Source organism: Trachurus trachurus (genome assembly GCF_905171665.1).
Source record: "Trachurus trachurus genome assembly, chromosome: 7".
Taxonomy (NCBI): Eukaryota; Metazoa; Chordata; class Actinopteri; order Carangiformes; family Carangidae; genus Trachurus; species Trachurus trachurus.
The window spans coordinates 27408879-27429140 of NC_139901.1; the positions used below are offsets into that span (position 1 = coordinate 27408879).

Here is a 20262-nt window from a genome sequence, read left to right on the forward strand (position 1 = left end):
ACTCTTTTATCTTAATAAAAGTTGCAAATGTTCCTGTTTCAGTTGCTAGCTGGTACACTCTGTAACCCATGTGCTTTCTCATAGGTAACTGCTACAACTGTGACCAAAGAGGGAGTGAAATCTGCACGGGTGGTGCGTGCCGCTGCAAGGTGACCACACAAAGACACTTTGTAGTCACTCATGTCTCTCATGTTGTGTATCCGAGCGTGAACCTTTTCGCCTTGTATCTCACTCTCCGGACGCTGCTTGTTACAGATGAACGTCGAAGGCTCATCTTGTTCCAGCTGCAAGGCCGGGACCTTCCACCTCAGCCAGGAGAACAAAGATGGCTGCCTGTCCTGTTTCTGCATGGGCGTCACTCAGCAGTGCTCCAGCTCCACGTACTACAGAGACCTGGTGAGGGTTAGAAGTAAATGAATACATGAAGACGTCCTGAAACGGCTCTCAGAGTGCTTTGCAGTTCCACATGATTACATGTTTCCGCAAAATACACAAAGCTAGAGGGGGGGCTTCTCACAGATATAGATTGGTTGCCAATTGCACTGAATGTAGGTTCGTCCCTGTGATGGGGCTGATGCTCCATAGTGAACATTAACTTCTCTCAAGTCATTGTCAATACAGCACTTTACTAATGTTTAATGCTAAATTTAACTTGTGTTTTAATCTGAAATTTGCAGCTGTGTTTATTTATTCATGGTACCTATTCACTGTATTATCCACTGTATTTGTATCATTGCATTTATTGTATTCAGTATATTTTATCCTATTCTAAAGCCTGACCAGGGACAAATACTGCAAATGAGCTGAAGCTAGACATCTTGGATGCATCACATTTTCCCATTTTTTGTGGCGATGTTGTATGTATCGTCCCTGTTAAAATAGATAAATTAATAGAAACACACACAGGAACAGAACAGGATCTATATTTCAAATTCAAGAAAATTTGTAACGTCCCCAAGTGCAGATGAGTCATCAAACGTCTGAAATTGTTTTACAGGATGAAAAAATACATAGATTTTCATGTAAAATAACTCGGATAAGAACTTTCTGACATGAATTTGGCAAAAATCAACACATAAATGAACAATTAACATGTAGATAAAAGGTTAAAGCTGGGAAAATACATTCATGACTTGATGGGGTCTTTCAAGAATGCATTTAATCCTCTCATCAACTAAACCAAATGCAGCAACAATACATCTGCTCTGGGAGAGGAGGTGTCAGATTGTTTTGGCGTCTTAAAGAGTGCACAACCTGTTCTTTACTATGCAATTTACCGGTGCTTAATTCTATTTTATTTTCCAAATGTGCTCTTCCAGGTGTCTTCAGTCTTTTCTCCGGGAAAGTTCCAGGGATTCGCTCTGGTGAACCGCCAGCGCACCAACCGCATCTCCACCGGTTTCACTGTGGAGGTTTCCAACGACTTCTCTCAGCTGTCCTACAGCAACTTTGACTACCTGGGGCAGGAGCCTCACTACTGGCAGCTCCCAGGCGCCTTCCAGGGAGACAAGGTCAGTATCGTACAGCAGCTAAGTCAGCGGAAGCAGCCAAACCGCATCGTGGTGTCGGAAACCTGTAGACCACTTCTTATTCTGTTGTTCTCTCTGATCTTTCTTTTCAAGCCGATTTGTGCAGATTTCTTTTTCTCTGTGAAACTTTTATTTTCTTTTACAAGCATTCTTCTTGTGTCTTTACCTTTCGCTCTTTGTAGAAAGACTCTTTCTTTACTCGCACAAGACGAGGAGAACAGGTACAGTGCTGTCAGTCAGTGGCTGTGGCTGTGGTGCTCTGTCTGTAGTTTTCTGTACAGTGTTGTCTGGCATGTGGCATTTTTAATTTACTGGATGCCATATATTTTCCATTTGGCGCATATTACGGATAATTGATTTATGGTTTCAATTATTTCTTCATGTGGAGTGAGTTTATTGTGAGGAGCATGATATTGTGTTTGCGGTGTCTCCTCAGTTTGACCACTCATGTCGACACAGTTCATTCTGCTCACACACACACACACACACACACACACACACACACACACACACACACACACACACACACACACACACACACACACACACACACACACACACACACACACATACAAACACACAGATTGCTTTCTGCTCCACATCACATGAGCCCTGTAAATGGATTGATCATTAATGGTCCATTAAAGAGCTTCATACAGTTTAACTTTGCTCGAATAACGCTGCCACAACACTCCCAAATGCCATCAGCTCAGTGATAAGGAAAGTGATCAAAGCCAGCTTGCTTTATCCACATCAATAGAGTGACTCGAACTCGCCAGAGGAGCAGCTGAGGAAGGATGCGTCCATTTGGAGCCTGATGGCCTCCGAACGTAAAGGCGCCCACAGATCCAAAAGAGCTAGACAGGTATTGGGTTGTGAACGGCACCGTTAGAGATTGTTGTTGTTGTTGTTGTTGTTGTTGTGAAGGATAAGCAGCACGTCTAATCAGAGTAACAGCAGCACAGTGTTTCTTGTGGAGAGTCCTTGTGGTTCATAGATGTAGCAGCATGGAGGGTTTCACTGGTTTGATAAACAGTTGCATGTTGTCAGATGTGACTTTGTTTGCATGTGAGTGAATTAGAAATACTTGAGATCGAGACGTTGTTGAGTGAAGTGATTTATCAGTGTGACTGGAAAGTTGCATGAAAACATGGTTTAAAGTGATAGTACAAAATTTTGGCAAATTGGCCCATTGCCATAATCGCTATAGTCTTAGCAGTAGGTTCGTTACCTTTATTTGTTGGTGCAAGCTATTTTTATAACGGCAGAGCAGAGCCGTGAGCTGCTCAGAGCTACGCTATTGAGGCTAATGGGATTTCTTGGTTTCCCTCATCAAACTCATCAAATACACAATCCAACAACTCCAAAACGCTCTGGTGGACAAGTTGTGACCTGCACATTCACCACGCTATGAGATAATAACAGAACGTTACCAGACAGAGTTGTTTTAGAGGTAAATTCATGCAAAACCGCTGATGCGCGTTGCCTTCAGGGGCAGTTTTTCAGCAAGCAGTCTCTGCATTTCCCTCTAAAACAACTCTGTCTGGTAACGTTCTGTTATTATCTCATAGTGTGGTGAATGTGCAAGTCACAACTTGTCCACCAGAGCATTCTGGAGTTGTTGGATTGTGTATCTGATGAGTTTGATGAGGGAAACCAAGAAATCCCATGAGCCTCCGTAGCGTAGCTCTGAGCAGCTCGCGGCTCTGCTCCGCCGTTCTAAAAATAGCTTGCACCAACAAATAAAGGTAACGAACCTACTGCTATGACTATAGCGATTATGGCAATGGGCCAATTTGCCAAAATTTTGTACTATCCCTTTTAAAGTAACCTGGTTCCTCTGAGTAATCTGATTACTTCAGTGCATGAGTTGTCGCTCCTCCGGGCCTCACAGACTTGGACTGTAAAGCATGAGTCAGCACGTTCACCTTTCACGTTGAAGAACTAACTAAAAACCCCACTCCACCACCGCCCCCTTTTTTTTTAAACGGTTCCCATGGTTACTGTATCTCCGGTGCCCCCCTCCCCCCCAACACTCTCCTGCCTCCCTAGGGTGACGTCAGAAAGCTGGACGATGAGGTCTGGGCACTCTTCTCTAACTTCTCCAATGGACGAGCGGGTTCTCCTCCTTTCTTCCCCTCCTCTTCCTCCTCTTCCCGTTCCTCTCGGGTCCCCACTTCCTCCTCCTCCTCCTCCTCTTCTTCCTCATCCTCCCGATGGTCTTTGCGTAACCTGAGCCCCCCCTCTCCTCCGTCCGATATCTCCTCTTCAGTTAGGCCAACCAGACCGCAGCCCTACTCCCCCGGCCACGCCCCTCATCTGCAGGTATACCCACTGTCGGACTTTTACGACGGGTGTGTGTGTGGATTGTTTTGTTGTTTCTCGCTCATAACTGGTGCTGACGTCTTGTCTTGTGTTTCTCTTTGGCGTCTGATTCAACAGAGCAAGAACAAACTGAGCAAGACTTCTTCTACTTCTTCTTCTTCATCTAGCGTTTCTTCGGACAGCAGCAAGGTAGACAGACAGCAGCATGGACCAGTGATTGAGTCACAGCTTTCAAAGTTAATTAACAACAGACTGTCACTCTGTTTGTTTAGGGTGGTTAATGTTTTGTTCAGAAACTTGTACAAGCTTAAGATGAGATCTAGTGAAGCAGCAGCAGAACAGGTTTAATTCATAGTTAGGGGGCCGCTCACATAATCCCAGTGATGGACTGGGTGGTATTTTTCCATTGTTAAGCAAACAGCTCCCACCCACTCTTAACTGCTGTCGCTGTAATTGACCACTTGAGAAGTAGCATTGTTTTTTTTCTACAGTGCTCTGTCATTTAGCTGTTGCTGCTGCGTTAAAACAGTGGAAGTTGTTGTTAAAGTTGTCAGACAGAAGCACGGCACAACTTGTAACGCTGTTATCAAACTGTCAGCCGGGGTTTCTAGGAGCACTTGTACCAGAGAGCGTGTACTTAGAGGAGTTTGTCAGGTTTCACTCTTCTTTTGCTTTTTTTCTCTGCCGGCCCGTGTTTTAGTCTCGCTGCCTCTCTTTCTCTCTTTCTTTTTCCTCCTCTGCCTCTCTCTCTCTCTCTCAGTACGCTCTGGTCTACAAAGGTTTCAGCTTGCAGCAGGATGATCTGCTCTACTGGCAGCTCCCAGCGCAGTTCACGGGGGATAAGGTAACAACTGTGCCCATGATCCTGCAGCTCGGTGTCCCCAGGTCGAACCCTGGAGATCACAAGCTAACAGATGAATAACTGCACCTTTAACTCACTTCCCCTCAGTCCTCATCGTCACACTTCTGTCTCCTTAGTCCCTCACCCGTACCTGTCCACACTCCTGTCCTCCTCATTAGGGCCGGACTGATAAGGATTTTTCATAGCATGTTCACAGTAATGCAGACAGGAAGATGGTATAGTGTCAAAGCAACAACCACCATCCGTTGAACAGCTTCTTCCCCACAGTGATTAGACTCCTTAACAAAAGGATGTGAACTGCATGAACGGTTTCAGAGCACCTTTTTAATTATCATTTATATTCTCTTTTATTCCTGACGGTTTTTATTTATCCATGTTTTACGTATTTATTGTTTAAATTAACTGCACTGATCTCCAAATGGTGGATGTATGAAACATAATTTTGTTTTTTATGTGACGCATAAGAATGACAAATAAAACCTATGTATCTATTTTTCTATCTGCCGATAAATTTTTGCATTTAATTTCTTTTTTTTTTAATCAAATAGCTGCTTTTGATCCCATAAATATAGTTCAAACGCTTGTAACAAAGAAATAAATTGAAGGCAAAACATTTTACTATTTTCAAATACTTTTATTGCCATATGAACAATTCTAACAACATCACAAGCCTCTTTAATATTTAGCTTTTAAAAAAGTTTGTCTATCGGCCAACTTTTGGCCAATTAACGATTATTCTCTAAGAGCTCTAATCAGCCGATTAACCGGTCAGGCCCCTACTTCTCAGTCCACTTAACTTCCTGTACCACATTCCTCCCCTTTAATAAAACAAAATATAATTGCATATAATCAATATTCACTATGCTTTCTTTAATAAAACATCTCAAAGAAAAACTAGCTGTCAGACTATGGGACAAAAGCTGTTTGTCTCTAATTTGTGTCAGTTGATGTGAAAAGTTTTTGGTGCCGCTGCCTTTAAAACCTGTTTGACTGTCTGTAATTTTAAACTTCAGTCAAGGAGGGTTCAATATATTTTGGTGTCATTAAAAGGCCACTCCAGTCGTTTTACATTCTGCTTCCATAAAGTTTAGGGCGGCTCAGAAGAGCAGCAGATGCAGATTTTATCACATTAGCTGCTGTGTTTGCATGACAAGTAAATTAAAATGCATTCTCCACATTGAAATACAGACATTTATAATGAAATCTCAGCAGCCTGTTGACATGATAATAAACATTAGGGCTGAACAGTCTGTCATCATTTCTGGCAGTGAAATGCTCAGATGACCATTCTGCCTCAAATTGTAATTATAATGTCTGCCAAAATAATTGTAATATAATTTTTTTTCTTTTATCGTTCAGCCCTCTCTCTCACGTGTTGAAACAGGATTTAATGTTAACTGAGCCTCTTCCTTTGCTGACCCCGCTGTAGGTCGGCTCTTACGGAGGAAAACTCAAATACACCATCTCCTACGTGGCCAGTTCCAGGGGAACGCTGCTGGACGACCCCGACGTCCAGATCATTGTGAGTGTGTTCCTGCGTTTGCTTTTCCTCATGTTGGTTTGTTTGTGTGTGTGTGTGTGTGTGTGTGTGTGTGTGTGTGTGTGTGTGTGTGTGTGTGTGTGTGTGTGTGTGTGTGTGTGTGTGTGTGTGTGTGTGTGTGTGTGTGTGTGTGTGTGTGTGTGTGTGTGTGTGTGTGTGTGTGTGTGTGTGTGTGTGTGTGTGTGTGTGTGTGTGTGTGTGTGTGTGTGTGTGTGTGTGTGTGTGTGTGTGTGTGTGTGTGTGTGTGTGTGTGTGTGTGTGTGTGTTTGTATTTGCAGCGTTTTTCTCACCTGTAGTTGTTTTTTCTGCTGCAGGGGAACGACATCACCCTGGTGGCCCGTCAGCCCTGGCCGGTGAGGCAGCAGGGCAACAGAGAGTCTCGCCGCTTTGAGATCGTCTTCAGAGAGGTGAGAGGCTCAGACCCACACGGGAACAGGAAGTGTTGTCATAGAAGCACATTGCACGAGCGTTAACGACCGCCGTCGTCTTGTTTTGTAGGAAAACTGGCGCCGCCCAGATGGCATGCCGGCGACCCGCGAGCACCTGATGATGGTTTTGGCCGATCTGGACGACATCCTCATCCGCGCGTCCTACTCCACCGAGATGCTCTCCTCCAGCATCTCTGATGTCAGCATGGAGGTGGCCGTGCCCAACTACAGCGGCCTGGCGCAGGCGCTGGAGGTGGAGCAGTGTCGCTGCCCGCCGGGATACCAGGGGCTCTCCTGCCAGGTAACTCCTCATCCTTCCCCCCCAGGATGAATCTGCTTCATTAAAACGCTCCCCCGCACTCTCTAACGTCCTAAAAACAATAGAGACTGCACGCACATCCCAAAATCTACAGGCTGGGTGCCATTGCTGTGAGATTTCCTGTTACATACTTTTGCCTTATATTATATTACATGTGTGTATGACGGTTTCTTCCCTGATGTTTGTCATGTGATTTTTTTTAACATGGTTTTATGAGCTTATAAATTTTTTGGTAACACTTTCTAATAAGTACACACTATTAAGCATTAGTTAAGCATTAATAAACACTGAATTCTTCATTTATAACGCATGAATACGCATTCATAATGCATGTTTATGAACACAGGTAGTGTCTGTTTATCAGTGATGAGTAAATCATTTTTAACTGTGTTTATAAACTACATACTAATGAGTATTCGTGTGTTATAAATGATGAGTTCAGTATTTCATGCTTAATAGGGTGTACTTGTATATATGTATATGCACTGCAAAAACTCAAAACCTTACCAAGAATATTTGTATAATTTCTAGTCAAAATGTCATTTCTAATCAAAACAAATCTCATTATACTTAAAATCAGACTCATCACATTAAAAAGTAGCTTGTTTTTAGACACTTTACTTCTTTCAAGCATATTTTCACTTGAAATAAGTAGAAAAAATTGATAGTGGAGCAAGTTTTTCTTTTTTTATTACAAGCTCAAAAAACCTTCGCTTTCGCTTTTTCTACTTATTCCAAATGAAAATGTGTTTGAAACAAGTGAAAATGATCTAAACACAAGTTGATATTTAGGTGATGAGTCTTATTTTAAGTGGAAAGAGATTGTATCACATAACCTCCTACTCGGCTATACTGTAATTAGAGGTGTGTTCATTCACCTGCATCATGTTTTCACCCGAAACGTCACTCACTAGGTGATAATAAATTATTTCCTTGGAGCTGCTGTTGGTGTGCAGATTTAGTGTTTTCCCTGTTCCTCTAACATCAGAATAACGTCTGTTTCAGGACTGTGCCCCCGGATACACTCGCACCGGAGGAGGTTTATACCTGGGTCACTGTGAGCTGTGTGAATGTAACGGCCACTCTGACTCCTGCCACCCAGAGACCGGCATCTGCACGGTACAAAGCATGAGCTCATTGTGTTGTACTGTAAACCCAATGACCAGACGGGCAGACAGATATCTAAACCATGATGTGTTCCTCCTTCCAGAGCTGCCTGCATAACACTCAGGGTGAACTCTGCGAGCAGTGCGCCCCCGGCTTCTTCGGCGACCCGACTGTTGGCACTCCGGAGGATTGCCAGCCCTGCGCCTGCCCCCACACTGACCCCGACAACCAGTGAGTCCTGGCACAGATAACAAGAACCCGCATTCCACCTCCATTTATAGCTCAAGACAAGTCTGTGTCCGGCTCACTTCACTTCGTTCACACCAAATTCCATTGTCTTGTAAATTCTGGAGTTTGGTCCGTTTCCATTATTTAACCTGTTTTCCGCCAACTTGCACCAAATATTAATCTGATTCCCTGTTCACACGTTTGAACAAATCAGGATCAGTGAGAATTAAAAAAAAAAATCTTGCAGAATAGTAAAGGATCTCAGCTGCTTCCTGTGCAAACCCACTTGTTTTTATCTAATTGGGTACCATATTTTGTTTCCTCTGCAACAATCTGTTTTGCAAAAGGAGGATGTGTTTGCAGGGATTTCATTGAACCATCAGTATTTAGCATCTTGTCTGTGTAACAGGTTCTCTCCCACCTGTGAGAGTCTCGGAAACGGAGGCTACCAGTGCACGGCCTGCCAGCCCGGCTACACCGGCCAGTACTGTGAACGGTGAGATGACCCAACACCTTCTCTTAATGCTGCTGAAATAATCTCTGCATGTGATAATTTTTGATAAAACTGCACTGAAGCACTGTGTGGTTAAATCTGCTTTCTGTTTTTGTGACTGTGTCTCTGCCTTCACCAGTTGTGCTCCTGGATACGTTGGCAACCCACAGGAGAGGGAGAAGTGTCGTCCGTACGATGGTAAAGCTCCGTAAAATGAAAAATGTTTTCATTAGTGTCAGTTTTGCTTTGTGAAATTTATTTAGAACCTTTATTTAAACTCAGAGATATATTGATGAAGCAACCTCATTTACAATATAGCCGAGACAAAACACAAAACATTTGAAACATACAATGAGCATATTAGAAATACCAAAAAGTAAAAGTGACAAAGATAAATTGAAAACAGAGAAGTCTAATTAAAAGCAGGAGCAGTTGGAGGTAAAAAATAAGATGCAATTATGGATTTAAGTTGTCCTAATGATAAACATGTGGTAAGTTTCAGATGGTTTTGCAGAGTTTTCCAGGTTGCAGGTGCAACAGTAAGAAAAACTGGACTTTCTAAATTCAGTGTTGACAGAAGGAACCTGCAGGTGTGAGCCAGTTCTTCGAGCGTGTATGATAGAGACTTAAATTAAAAGATACTAAAGAGTTAGTAAAAGACCAGTGAGAGCTTTAAAAAAGCATTTCATTCAAGATGCAGTCATTTATCCTTTTATAGTTTTTTAGATTCATTTATCCAATCAAAATTAACAACATACTTGAGAACCTCCATGCACAGGTTCACTATGTCCACGTCCATTTGCAAGTGACAATCGGTCATGAAATGTGACTCTGGCCACTGTCTGTGATCCCTGATGGGTTTGTTGTGACCTTTGCTCTTTGCAGCTGCAGCCTCCCTGGTGGTGAAGGTTTATCCAGAGAGGGTCCTGGCGTCCCAGGGCGGCCCCGTCACCCTGCGCTGCCAGGTGTCCGGATCTCCTCCGCACTATTTCTACTGGTCCAGAGAGGACGGACGGCCCATCTCCGGTACTGCAGACAGACGCAGACAAGGTGAGGCGAACTGTAGAAGATTTTTGGTTTGATTTAACACATATATTGCCTATAAGTGTATTGGACATCATGCTATGTGTGCATACAACACCCTTGTCCTCCCCTGTGTGTGCAGGAGCAGAGCTGTACTTCCCCAACGTCCAGCCCAGTGACGCCGGCGTCTACGTCTGCACCTGCAGAGACCAACGCAGCACCAACAGGAGCCGCGCTGAGATAGTTGTCACAAGTGTGTATGAGTCTCGCTTCCATATTAGCGAATAGGGTTTTTATCCTCAAACTGCTTATTGGCCCATGGTAAATAAATAGATAATATGCAGATGTTTAGTGGACTGTGATGAAGCTGGGATAAGATGCGAGTCTGAAGAAGGTTATTTTAGTTTTAAGCTTTTGCTAATTCACAAATTGCAATTTCTAACAGTCCCCCTGTGTTTGTTGTCTTTGCGTTCCTGCAGGCGTCCAGACTAAACCCATTGAGGTGACGATTGAGGAGCCCAAATCTCAGACTATCAGGGTGGGGTCTACAGTCAGCTTCATCTGTACTGCAAAGAGCAAGGTAAGACTAGTCAATGATGGGATGACCAAACGTCCTCTTTTGCTCAGACATGTCCAGTTTTTTTTAAAATATAAATTGTACCATTAAGCATGTGCTTAAATTGACTGGCACTTTGCACAGAACACTCCGGTATTATGTTGCGTTTGACGTAATTCCCGAGAAGCTGCCTCCCTGTGCGGCTCTGCGCCACAGCAGACGTTGGAGCAGCACTGCCTCTGCTCACAAAATCCCAAAGCGCAAGTGTAGCTGTACACACGGGCGAACTGGACATCTGTGTGTTCTGGAGAATCACAGAATTTTATTTTTTTTTAAATAGGCCTACCTGACAGCCATGTTTAGGGGAGATCAGGGACAGTTGTAACACTTTTTGCATTTTTCTCAACAAATCAGAAAGCCTTTACACTAGATAGAATATCCAATTTAATATATTTAAAAACCTTAATGTGTGAACTACAAAAAATATGTATGAAAGTGGTTTTAAGTAATATTTTCAGGTTGCAAAATTCATCTAAATAAAGTGACTGCAATGTAGCTGTAACACATGCCAGGTTGGTTTTGTTTCCTCCGGACAAAGATGAACAACCTGTTTCCTCCTTTTTCCTGAAACTGAGTGTTACTTCCCTCCCCACGAATGCATCCCATGACTTCTCTGCCTCTCTCCTCCTCCTCCTCCTCCTCCTCCTCCCACAGTCCCCGGCCTACACCCTGGTGTGGACCCGCAGGGGTAACGGGAAGCTTCCCAACCGGGCCATGGACTTCAACGGCATCCTGACCATCCAGAACGTCCAGCCCGAGGACGCCGGCGTCTACGTCTGCACGGGCTCCAACATGTTCGCCATGGACGAGGGCAGCGCCATCCTCTACGTGCCAGGTCCGTGATCCTTGGCACTGCATTCAGTTACCCCATCACCACCCCCACCCCACTCTGGCTCCTGTAGTTTACCACCATAAACTTGAGTCCCCCTCCCGATCTCACCCCCTAAACCCACCCGCTCCCCCCTCTCCCCATCCAGCTTGAAATGGTGCATGCTTTTCTGTGTGACTGCACTGTAAACACTCAGCTCTGGGTTAACAGCATAATAAGCTTGCAGCTCTAACTCCCCAACGCTTTTTGACACAGCAGCATATAAACGTCCATGTCCTGTCGTCATCCCTGCTCTTCTCACTGCTTTTATTTAACTCGCTCTGATCGGTGGATCGATTAATTCTGTGCTTTTACGTGGAAAGAAAATACAGCTTGTGGGTCTATTTGCAAACTAAAAAACTGCAGGCTACAAATCTGCCCAGATAACATATGGGATATGGAGTTTTTAAGATTTAACAAATGGGCGCACATGGAATCATCATCATCACACATCCTCTAGACTTATAATATAATCTTTTGGATCAGTGATTTGTGGGGAAACGCTTTCAGTTCTTTTCTTTTTTTTCTTTTTATTTTCTCACATTGGTTGAATTAATCAGTGGTGGTTTGGTTGCTTCTCAATTATTATTTTTAACAAGGTTTTACTAGCAGGGTGCTGGATTCTGGTGTCTCATCTTATTTGTTTTAAATACTCTGGGCTCCTGGGTCCCGCTCCCCTACCACCTCCCCTCTCCTCCCTCCCTCCGATACCTGAGCTGTAGTGTGTAATAACGATGATGATGAGGAGGGGATGTGGACGCCACGATGGCGACGCTTAGTGACTCTGCAGCTGACAATTCAAAGAGGACTTCATTCATTTAATTCTGGAGGAGGAGGATGTCGCTCCTGACGTCTCTGCTGTGTGTTAATCTTCTGATCATGAACAAACGATGGAACAAAAAAACGGTGCTAATAGCCATGAGGTGGTGAAACCTGTATTCAGAACTGCTGTTGTTGTTGTACGACTGTAATATCACTCCTTCCTTTAGCGTCGACACACGTCGCTCGCTGTTTTTGTTGATTTTGTTACTTGTCCGATTTTTAGTAGGTAAAAATATTTAAGAGCTGACTCTAATCCTAATGTTTCCATGAAATCAAATATATCAGAAATGTTAGATTTTTGTTTTGTTTGTCTGTTTGTTTGTTCTTAAGGGAATTGGCCATGTGAATGCAATGAGTTTGCATGATGTGTGTGTTTACATTTAGGCAATCAAATGTTTTTTTTATAAGAAAATATTTTTATATACGTATATCTTTCACCTCAACAATCGCAGGTCACATGTTCAGACTTTTTCTTTTATTTGTTTGTTTTTTAAATTTGTTTATTCTCATTGACTCAAAAGCTACATGATTGCAAATATAACCAAAGGTGCTTCTGTAAAGATTTTTAAAGTTTTTTTCTTTTTACACACGTCACATTGTAATGTATTTATCTTAACTGTGAAAAATATTTTGTGAAAAAGAGAAAACTGATTAAAGTAATGACACAGTACTGACACTCACACTGATTTGCAAACTTTATGAATGGGGATTAGAAAATAATCATTATTATTGGATCAGTTGAGGATAAATCAACCACCACAAGCTGTATGTGAGCTGAAATAGTAATAATAATAAAACTAGTGTTGCTAGTGTGTTTTTAAAAACTGCTTCTTGCCACTAACCTGCATGCTTCATGTGTGACTGAGCTGCACATTTTCATCTCTCCCTCGTGCTGCCTGTACAGTCGTCATGCACTTTTGAGTGTGTGTGCGTGTGTTTGTGCATTTTGTGTATCTTGATTTTCAATCCACAGCATAAGAAGAAGCATTTTGCAGCGTTGTTTTGTTTTACAGTTGGTGTTGAGCGTGACTTAAAGGGATAGTTCAACATTTTGGCAAAGTGGCCCATTGCTATAATCCCTATAGTTATAGCAGTAGGTTCGTTACCTTTTGTCGGTCCAAGCTATTTTTAGAACGGCGGAGCAGAGCTGTGAGCTGCTCAGAACTACGCTAAAGGAGGTTAATGGGATTACTTGGTTTCCCTCATCAAACTTTTCAAATACACAATCCAAAAACTCCAAAACGCTCGATGCACTTTGATGAGGGAAACCAAGAAATCCCATTAGCCCCCTGTAGCATAGCTCTGAGCAGCTCACGGCTCTGCTCCGCCGTTCTAAAACCAGCTTGCACCGACAAATAAAGGTAACGAACCTACTGCTATGACTATAGGGATTATGGCAATGGGCCAATTTGCCAAAATGTTGAACTATCCCTTTAACTATTAAATGTTATTGAATGGTATGGTCATTAATCTTGATATGCTAATAATCAAACATCAGGTGAGTGTGCAAATTGAACTCATGTAACTATGAATTAAATGGCACCAACTGTCAAGAGCAAAGAAAAAAATCTATGAAGAGCTGAAAAATAATAATTCCTGATAAATCGGTGCTCGTTGAATTCAAGTTCATGATGTTTTTTTTGAGCATGTTTACATCATGTGTGACATTGTTTTGTGGTGTTAACTGGAGAAAAGCCGTGGCCGGTCCTACGTCCGGAGACGGATCTGACAGTGTCTCTCTGTGGGGGAGGGGGGAGATGGAAGGTAAACTGCTGTTTCCATGGAGAACTGACCTGTCAGTTTACCTGTTTACCCCTCCCTCCCTCCCTCCTTTCCTCCCTCCCTCCCCCCCAACACCTCCAGAGGCCTCACAGACTCAGATGTTTTACACAGCCTATGAAATGTTTGAAGGACACAGAAAGCGTAAGTTGGACATTGCGGGGCACGGTTTCCTCTCTGCTGCCGGGTTTCCCTGGAGCGGCAACCCGGCCTCTCTCACTCTCTCTTTCTCTCTCTCTCACACACTCTCGGTGTCGTGCATGCACTTCACCTTCCTCAGCATGGATATACAGGTGCTGGTTCCGGTAGCGTCCATGTACAATCAACCAAGCAGCTCTGACAAACAGGATCTCTGTGCACTCTGTCCTTTCACACACCAACGTCCTTGAGCATCTTTAGGTGAATCCAAATCTAAAGATGAATTCTTATTTCAGCACATTATTAAAGGGATAGTTCAACAGTTTGGCAAATTGGCCCATTGCCATAATCCCTATAGTCATAGCAGTAGGTTCGTTACTTTGAATGGTGGAGCAGAGCCGTGAGCTGCTCAGAGCTACGCTACTGAGGCTGATGGGATTTCTTGGTTTCCCTCATCCAACTCATCAAATACACAATCCAACAACTCGAACGCTTTCGTGGACAAGTTGTGACCTGCACATTCACCACGCTATGAGATAATAACATTACAAGACAGAGTTGTTTTCGGGGTAAATGCAGAGTCTGCTTGCTGAAAAACTGTCCCCTGAAGGCAACGCGCATCAGCGGTTTTGCATGAATTTACCTCTAAAACAACTCTGTCTGATAACGTTCCGTTATTATCTCATAGCGTGGTGAATGTGCAGGTCACAACTTGAGTGTTTTGGAGTTGTTGGATTGTGTATTTGATGAGTTTGATGAGGGAAACCAAGAAATCCCATTAGCCTCCGTAGCGTAGCTCTGAGCAGCTCGCGGTTCTGCTCTGTTGTTCTAAAAATATCTTGCACGGACAAATAAAGTTAACAAACCTACTGCTATGACTATAGCAATTATGGCAATGGGCCAATTTGCCAAATGTTGAACTATCCCTTTAACAGTTATAACCCTCCTGTCCTTGTTAATTAGAATATTAAAGCTTATTAGATTGTACATGATCATTACCGGCTCCCACCTGGTACTTTGGGTTCATCGGGGTCCATCACTGCAGGAAAAAGTGCATGTTCATCCTCATGGGCAGCTCCGTCTGAATGTTGAAGCCACTTCCTGTCATTACAAATAATCAGTCCTGTACAGATTACATCTCCCAGAGCTCATATAGGAGGCGATGAACCATTTAATTAATCAGGAGAACTTATAATAAGTGGATAAAAACATCATACAAGCCTATTTCATGATGATTTTTTGGGATGATCTATATTAGAAATTCACTTAAAGTTAATGGGATTGACATTATCCACCAACTTTGTTTTATGTGAGGAGATTTAATTCCTCTTTAACCCATAAAAAGAGACTTCTTTTTTTTTTTAAATCTTGCCCAATGATTAATTCTGGAAGTTTTCCCATTATTATTATTAATAATAATCGTTGCCTGGTTACAGTTGATGATTTGTGTGACAGTGTCTCCACATTCAGAGACAAGAGATGTCCCTCCTTCTTCTTCTCTTTCCTCCTCTTTGCACTCTTTTCTCTTTTCTTCCTCTCCTCAGGAAACATGCCGTCATCTGGGCTTCAAACATCATACTGTGTCTTAATACATCCCATCACACCCTTATGACATCATTAGCTGACTGTGAGGGGCAGCGAGGCTGGGCACAAGTGTGTGTGTATGTGTGTGTGTGAGGCAGCGTTTCAGTGCATTACGCAGATGGAAGAACACAGTAAATATGATGTAAATAGATGGAAATCAAGATGTTTTTCAAATGGTGTGAAGATGTTATAGACTTTGAACATCATAGATATGAGAAAATATGTAATGGCAGTCTATTAGCTTCAGCTATACTCAAGTAATCAAACTGAGCAACTGCAGTTGGTTTGTTGTGTAGAGGTTGTTTGTAGTTGTTTTGAGCTCCTTTTGAGTTGTTATTTCTCAAAACCTGGGCAGATAATATCTATTTGATAGCCGAGGTAGTGAATCTGACCCATGGCAGAGGTTTAACACAGTTATTTGTGAGTCCATTGTAGAGAGGACAGTGAGTCTGGTCCCAGACCCTGGAGCACCACGGTGTAACTGAGGTCAGAGAGTCACGGCTCGGCTCGGCTCGGCCCGGGTCAGAACGGTCCCAGAAGTTTTTTGGGTTCCCTGCTTGCTTGGATAGCTTCATACTCCTCCCTTAACCCGCTGAAAGGGGCCTTTCTTTTGCTCTGTCAGCCTGGGATCATACGGGATTGAATATGAAGTCTAGCAGCCAGCCAAACTGGCGCAGACAGCGGTATGCCCAGAGGGCCATGCCAAGGCGTGCCTGCCACATCTCATCTGTTTTGTCTGCTCTGAGGATGTGGACTGCCAAGGGGTGACGGTGGGGACACAGGCTCAGGACATCACACAGTCTGGTCAATCCATTACTCGCAGCTTATATATACGATGCCCCCACACAGCCTTTAGAGTCACGATGCGGTTCCCTTCCACTCCCATCACTTCGGCCATGCTTCACTTTATCACTGTGAGAGGTCTCTGCTGCTTCCAGCTGTGTCTGACTGCTGTGTCTGCTTCTGTAGCCGGAGAGGCGGCCCAGCCCGTGGCCACCATCACTCCCTCGGTGCTCAACGTCCAGCAAGGCCAGCGGGCAGAGTTTCGCTGCGCTGTGACCGGGAACCCGACCCCCGCCATCGAATGGATCGGTACGACCAGCACTTAAATACATATTTGTTTGAGATCAACGATATTTATCAGTTTTAGTTTGTCACATTGAAGGAAAAAAAGATTGAAGAGGCTGCGGTCCAGGTGTAACTGTGTTTGTTATTGCAGGAGGTCCAGGGAACAGAATGAGTCCCAGAGCGGTGATTCGAGGCGGAGCACTGATCTTCAGCACAGTGGAGGCAGCTGATGAGGGAGAGTACACCTGCAAGGCCCTGAACACCCACGGAGAGCACACGGCCCGCTGCTCCCTCTTTGTGCAAAGTATGATGATCTATGTGTTGAAATAAATGTGTTCACACACTCACATTGTGAGGACACACACACTTTTGGAGGACACTAGTCCACACAATGTGCATTGTTAGGTTTTAGAGGTCGAGACTAATGTAAGTGTTAGACATGATATTAGACTATTTATTAACCCCACTCTTGGGAAATGTAGGCGTTATAGCAGCATACAACAATAAGGTTAAAAAAACCCAAAACAAATATGCATATAGAGACTTTCTGTACAGTTTTGTACAAAAAATACAACAATACAGTACTGTGCAAAAGTTTTAGGCACTAAAGTAAAGTGAAGATGCTTTCATGAATAGTCTTTATTTATGGATTAACTTCATCCAAAGTTCAGTCAACAGGAGAAACCCAAGTCAGATCATAATCTGGTTTTGTCTTTAAAACAGCTCCAGTTCTCCTCCACACACCTGCACACAGTTTATTTCCAGGTTCTTGACTGGCAGGGTGTTGAAGCAACTTTCCATAGTGTTTGTGTGGATTGGTCTCTTCATGTAATCCCAGACTGACTCCATAATGTTCCCATTAGGACTTTTTTTTTTTTTTTTTTTGAATTATGTTTATTGATCTTCTTAAAGAAAAAAAAGAGAGAAAAAATAAGTAGAGGAAAAAGAGAAGAGAAGAAAAAAGGAAAGAACCCAGCATATCAAGCATTACAACAATATTTCATGGTCATAAAATGAGTATCTACTACAGAATAGAAGAGCTGAAAAAAATACAATAATAATAAAATAAATAGGTTGATAGACATATACAAGATCATACTCTTGTTTGCACTGTGAGGTTTTGTACAATAGCCCGTGTCTATGGGCTCAGATCAGGACTTTTGACACTGTCTTTAGATTGTTTTGGTGCTGCAGAATAAATGTGTGGTCGATCAGAGGCCTCTTGATGGTGGATAAGAGTCTGAACTTCTGAAAGGCCTCAGACTGTGCAGCTTTTCAAATATGAGACATGTGGTGTGTCTGATGTGTTTTGTCTTTGGTTGACCACGATGCTTTGTCCCGGTCAGAGTCTAACCCTAGCGGCCTGGGCACGCAGCCCCAAGTCCAAGTCAGTCCCCAAAACGTTGAAGTCCACGAGGGCGACACCTTGAGGTTGTACTGCCGTGCGTCCGGATCGCCCACCCCGAAGCTCACCTGGCTGAAGAATGGAGGACAGATCCCTCCACAGGTGAGACTCTTCCTCCTCCTCCTCCTCCTCATCCTCCCTCTCTGCTGCTGCTGTCTCCGAAACCTGAGCGGCGACTTTTAACACGGATTGATTTTCTCATTTTGCTGTGATATCTCTTATCTTGCACCTCGAGGGCGTGTGCGGTGGTGCCGATGCTTATTTCATCATACTTTGTCAGTTTTTTTATGACTGTTTTCAGCATTTTGAACACTTACCTTTATTTTTCCCTCCCTTCTGTTTGTCTCCTCCTCCTCCCCCCCTTTTTTTTTTGTTCCCACCCTGTTTTGACGTTTACTCAGGCCATTCCCTCACACGGTTTCCATCAGTTTAAAAGCAACAGTGTCGATGTGTTACAGAGACGTATTGAGGAGCTGCAGGTCTGTCCATCTGTCCGATGTCTTGTCTGTCCTTGTCTCGTAGAATCATCACACCCATCGTCCTCTGCTACTGACCTCGTCCTCACACGTTGTCCACTAAGTGCATGATCAAACGTGTCCGTGATTCACGCCTGTTGATTTACATCAGCTGCTCACTAAAGTCCCCTGGTGCCAAACTAAAAACTAAAAATCATCTAAACTGGTTCTGGTTTGCGTCTTGGTGTACTTGCATGCAGTTTTTTTTTTTTTCTGGGGTTTTATTTATAATTATTTTTTACAAATGTGTTTTTCATAGTCTTTCGATTTTTTTTTTTTGGTTCTGTCCACATCAAAACCATCCCTGACATGTTTGGGCTCTCAGCACCCTGTCGACCTCCATCATTCCACTCAGTGTATTAACAGCACTAAGTATACAGTAGGTACTGTAGGTATTTCAGACATATTTTGCTCTGTGCCAGGCGCACCCTGCCGCTGCCCCTCCCCCCCCCCCAAGGGGAGAGGAGAGGGGAGGATGAGGGTGGGTGTTTTGTGTGTTAGTCTGGTTTCTGCACGGCCCTCCTCGGCTCGGCGAGGGCTCCGGGGCCTGTTTAGTTCTGCCTCAGAGAGCCACTGCGTTGTGTCAGCCTTTCCCAGGGGGAGCCGGGCTCTGCCGTGCGACCACGCAGAAATTCTGTATGCTCTAGCAAACGGCTTGCTTTGAAAACTCGTCAATGGGTTCAGACACACATTGAGCCAAGGCCCGCCTCAGCCACTGCTCGGTTTAGCCTCTCCCTCACGGTTGAATGGGCCGGAGCTAAGCAGCTTTGTCCGTGGATGCCCCAGCACCCCCCGGATACAGTAATCCCTCCCCAGACCCTCCCCTCCTGATTCCCCTCCCCTCTGAGGTGTTTCCAAACTTTATGAAAGCTAATTTTCAGCCTTGTTGGGCCTCTTGACTGCCATGTGGAGTAGTGTACAAACAAGTCAACTTGTTGACAGAAAGACGTGAGAGCTCTTAAATATGAGTGTGGAGACTGATGCGGGATTTTCCTCTTTCTCATTTGTGGATTTTTTTTATTATTATTATTATTACAAGGGCTCTGGTTCATAATTATTCAGATTTACCCCCCAAAAAATGTTTTCCTTTTTATGCTAATTAAGTATCCTCTGAATCCAATCAATGTGTCACAAACACTAACTCCTTCATGATCATCAATCATTTATTCTTATAGTTTTAAGATAGTAGTGTAGCACATGTAATAATCACCAATCTTTATACATTAACAAATTATAACCCCACCAATCATCGTAGAGATGTCGGCACTGCTAATGTGCTGTAGAAATCATAAATAAAAATTCATTTAGAGGAAAAAAAAAAAACTGTAGCAATAACAGCTCCTGTCTTGTCTGTTAGATCTATGCTGTGGTGCTTTTGTGTCGCTGTTAGCTAGTGATGTCACAATGTCTCATTTATGTTGTTTCAAGGGACGTGAGGCAGGTAAGTGATGATGTGCTTTGTCTTCAGAATAATCATCTGTGTTGGATTTTGGTGGATTTACCGTGGTTGACAAAATTATTCGAACACTTGGCATATTCAAGAGGTTTTAGTTGTTCCTGTTGAATTGGCCATTAATCATCACAAAAAGATTTAGATAATTTTCCTTACAAAA

At 43.4% G+C, this 20262-nt stretch overlaps 1 protein-coding gene across 1 annotated transcript in view; it reads left to right on the top strand.

The window, feature by feature from the left end:
* The window catches only part of hspg2 (heparan sulfate proteoglycan 2), a 108974-nt gene that overhangs the window by 67253 nt on the left and 21459 nt on the right, over nt 1-20262 (top strand). Inside the window, 21 exon segments of the mRNA XM_083975730.1 lie at nt 85-149; nt 256-396; nt 1320-1511; nt 1712-1750; nt 3582-3854; nt 4555-4698; nt 6146-6238; nt 6571-6663; nt 6755-6985; nt 8009-8122; nt 8214-8341; nt 8748-8834; nt 8971-9029; nt 9717-9881; nt 9997-10107; nt 10334-10434; nt 11125-11305; nt 16631-16753; nt 16881-17033; nt 18076-18236; nt 18536-18613. Coding sequence (XP_083831856.1) covers nt 85-149; nt 256-396; nt 1320-1511; nt 1712-1750; nt 3582-3854; nt 4555-4698; nt 6146-6238; nt 6571-6663; nt 6755-6985; nt 8009-8122; nt 8214-8341; nt 8748-8834; nt 8971-9029; nt 9717-9881; nt 9997-10107; nt 10334-10434; nt 11125-11305; nt 16631-16753; nt 16881-17033; nt 18076-18236; nt 18536-18613 — 2732 coding nt within the window.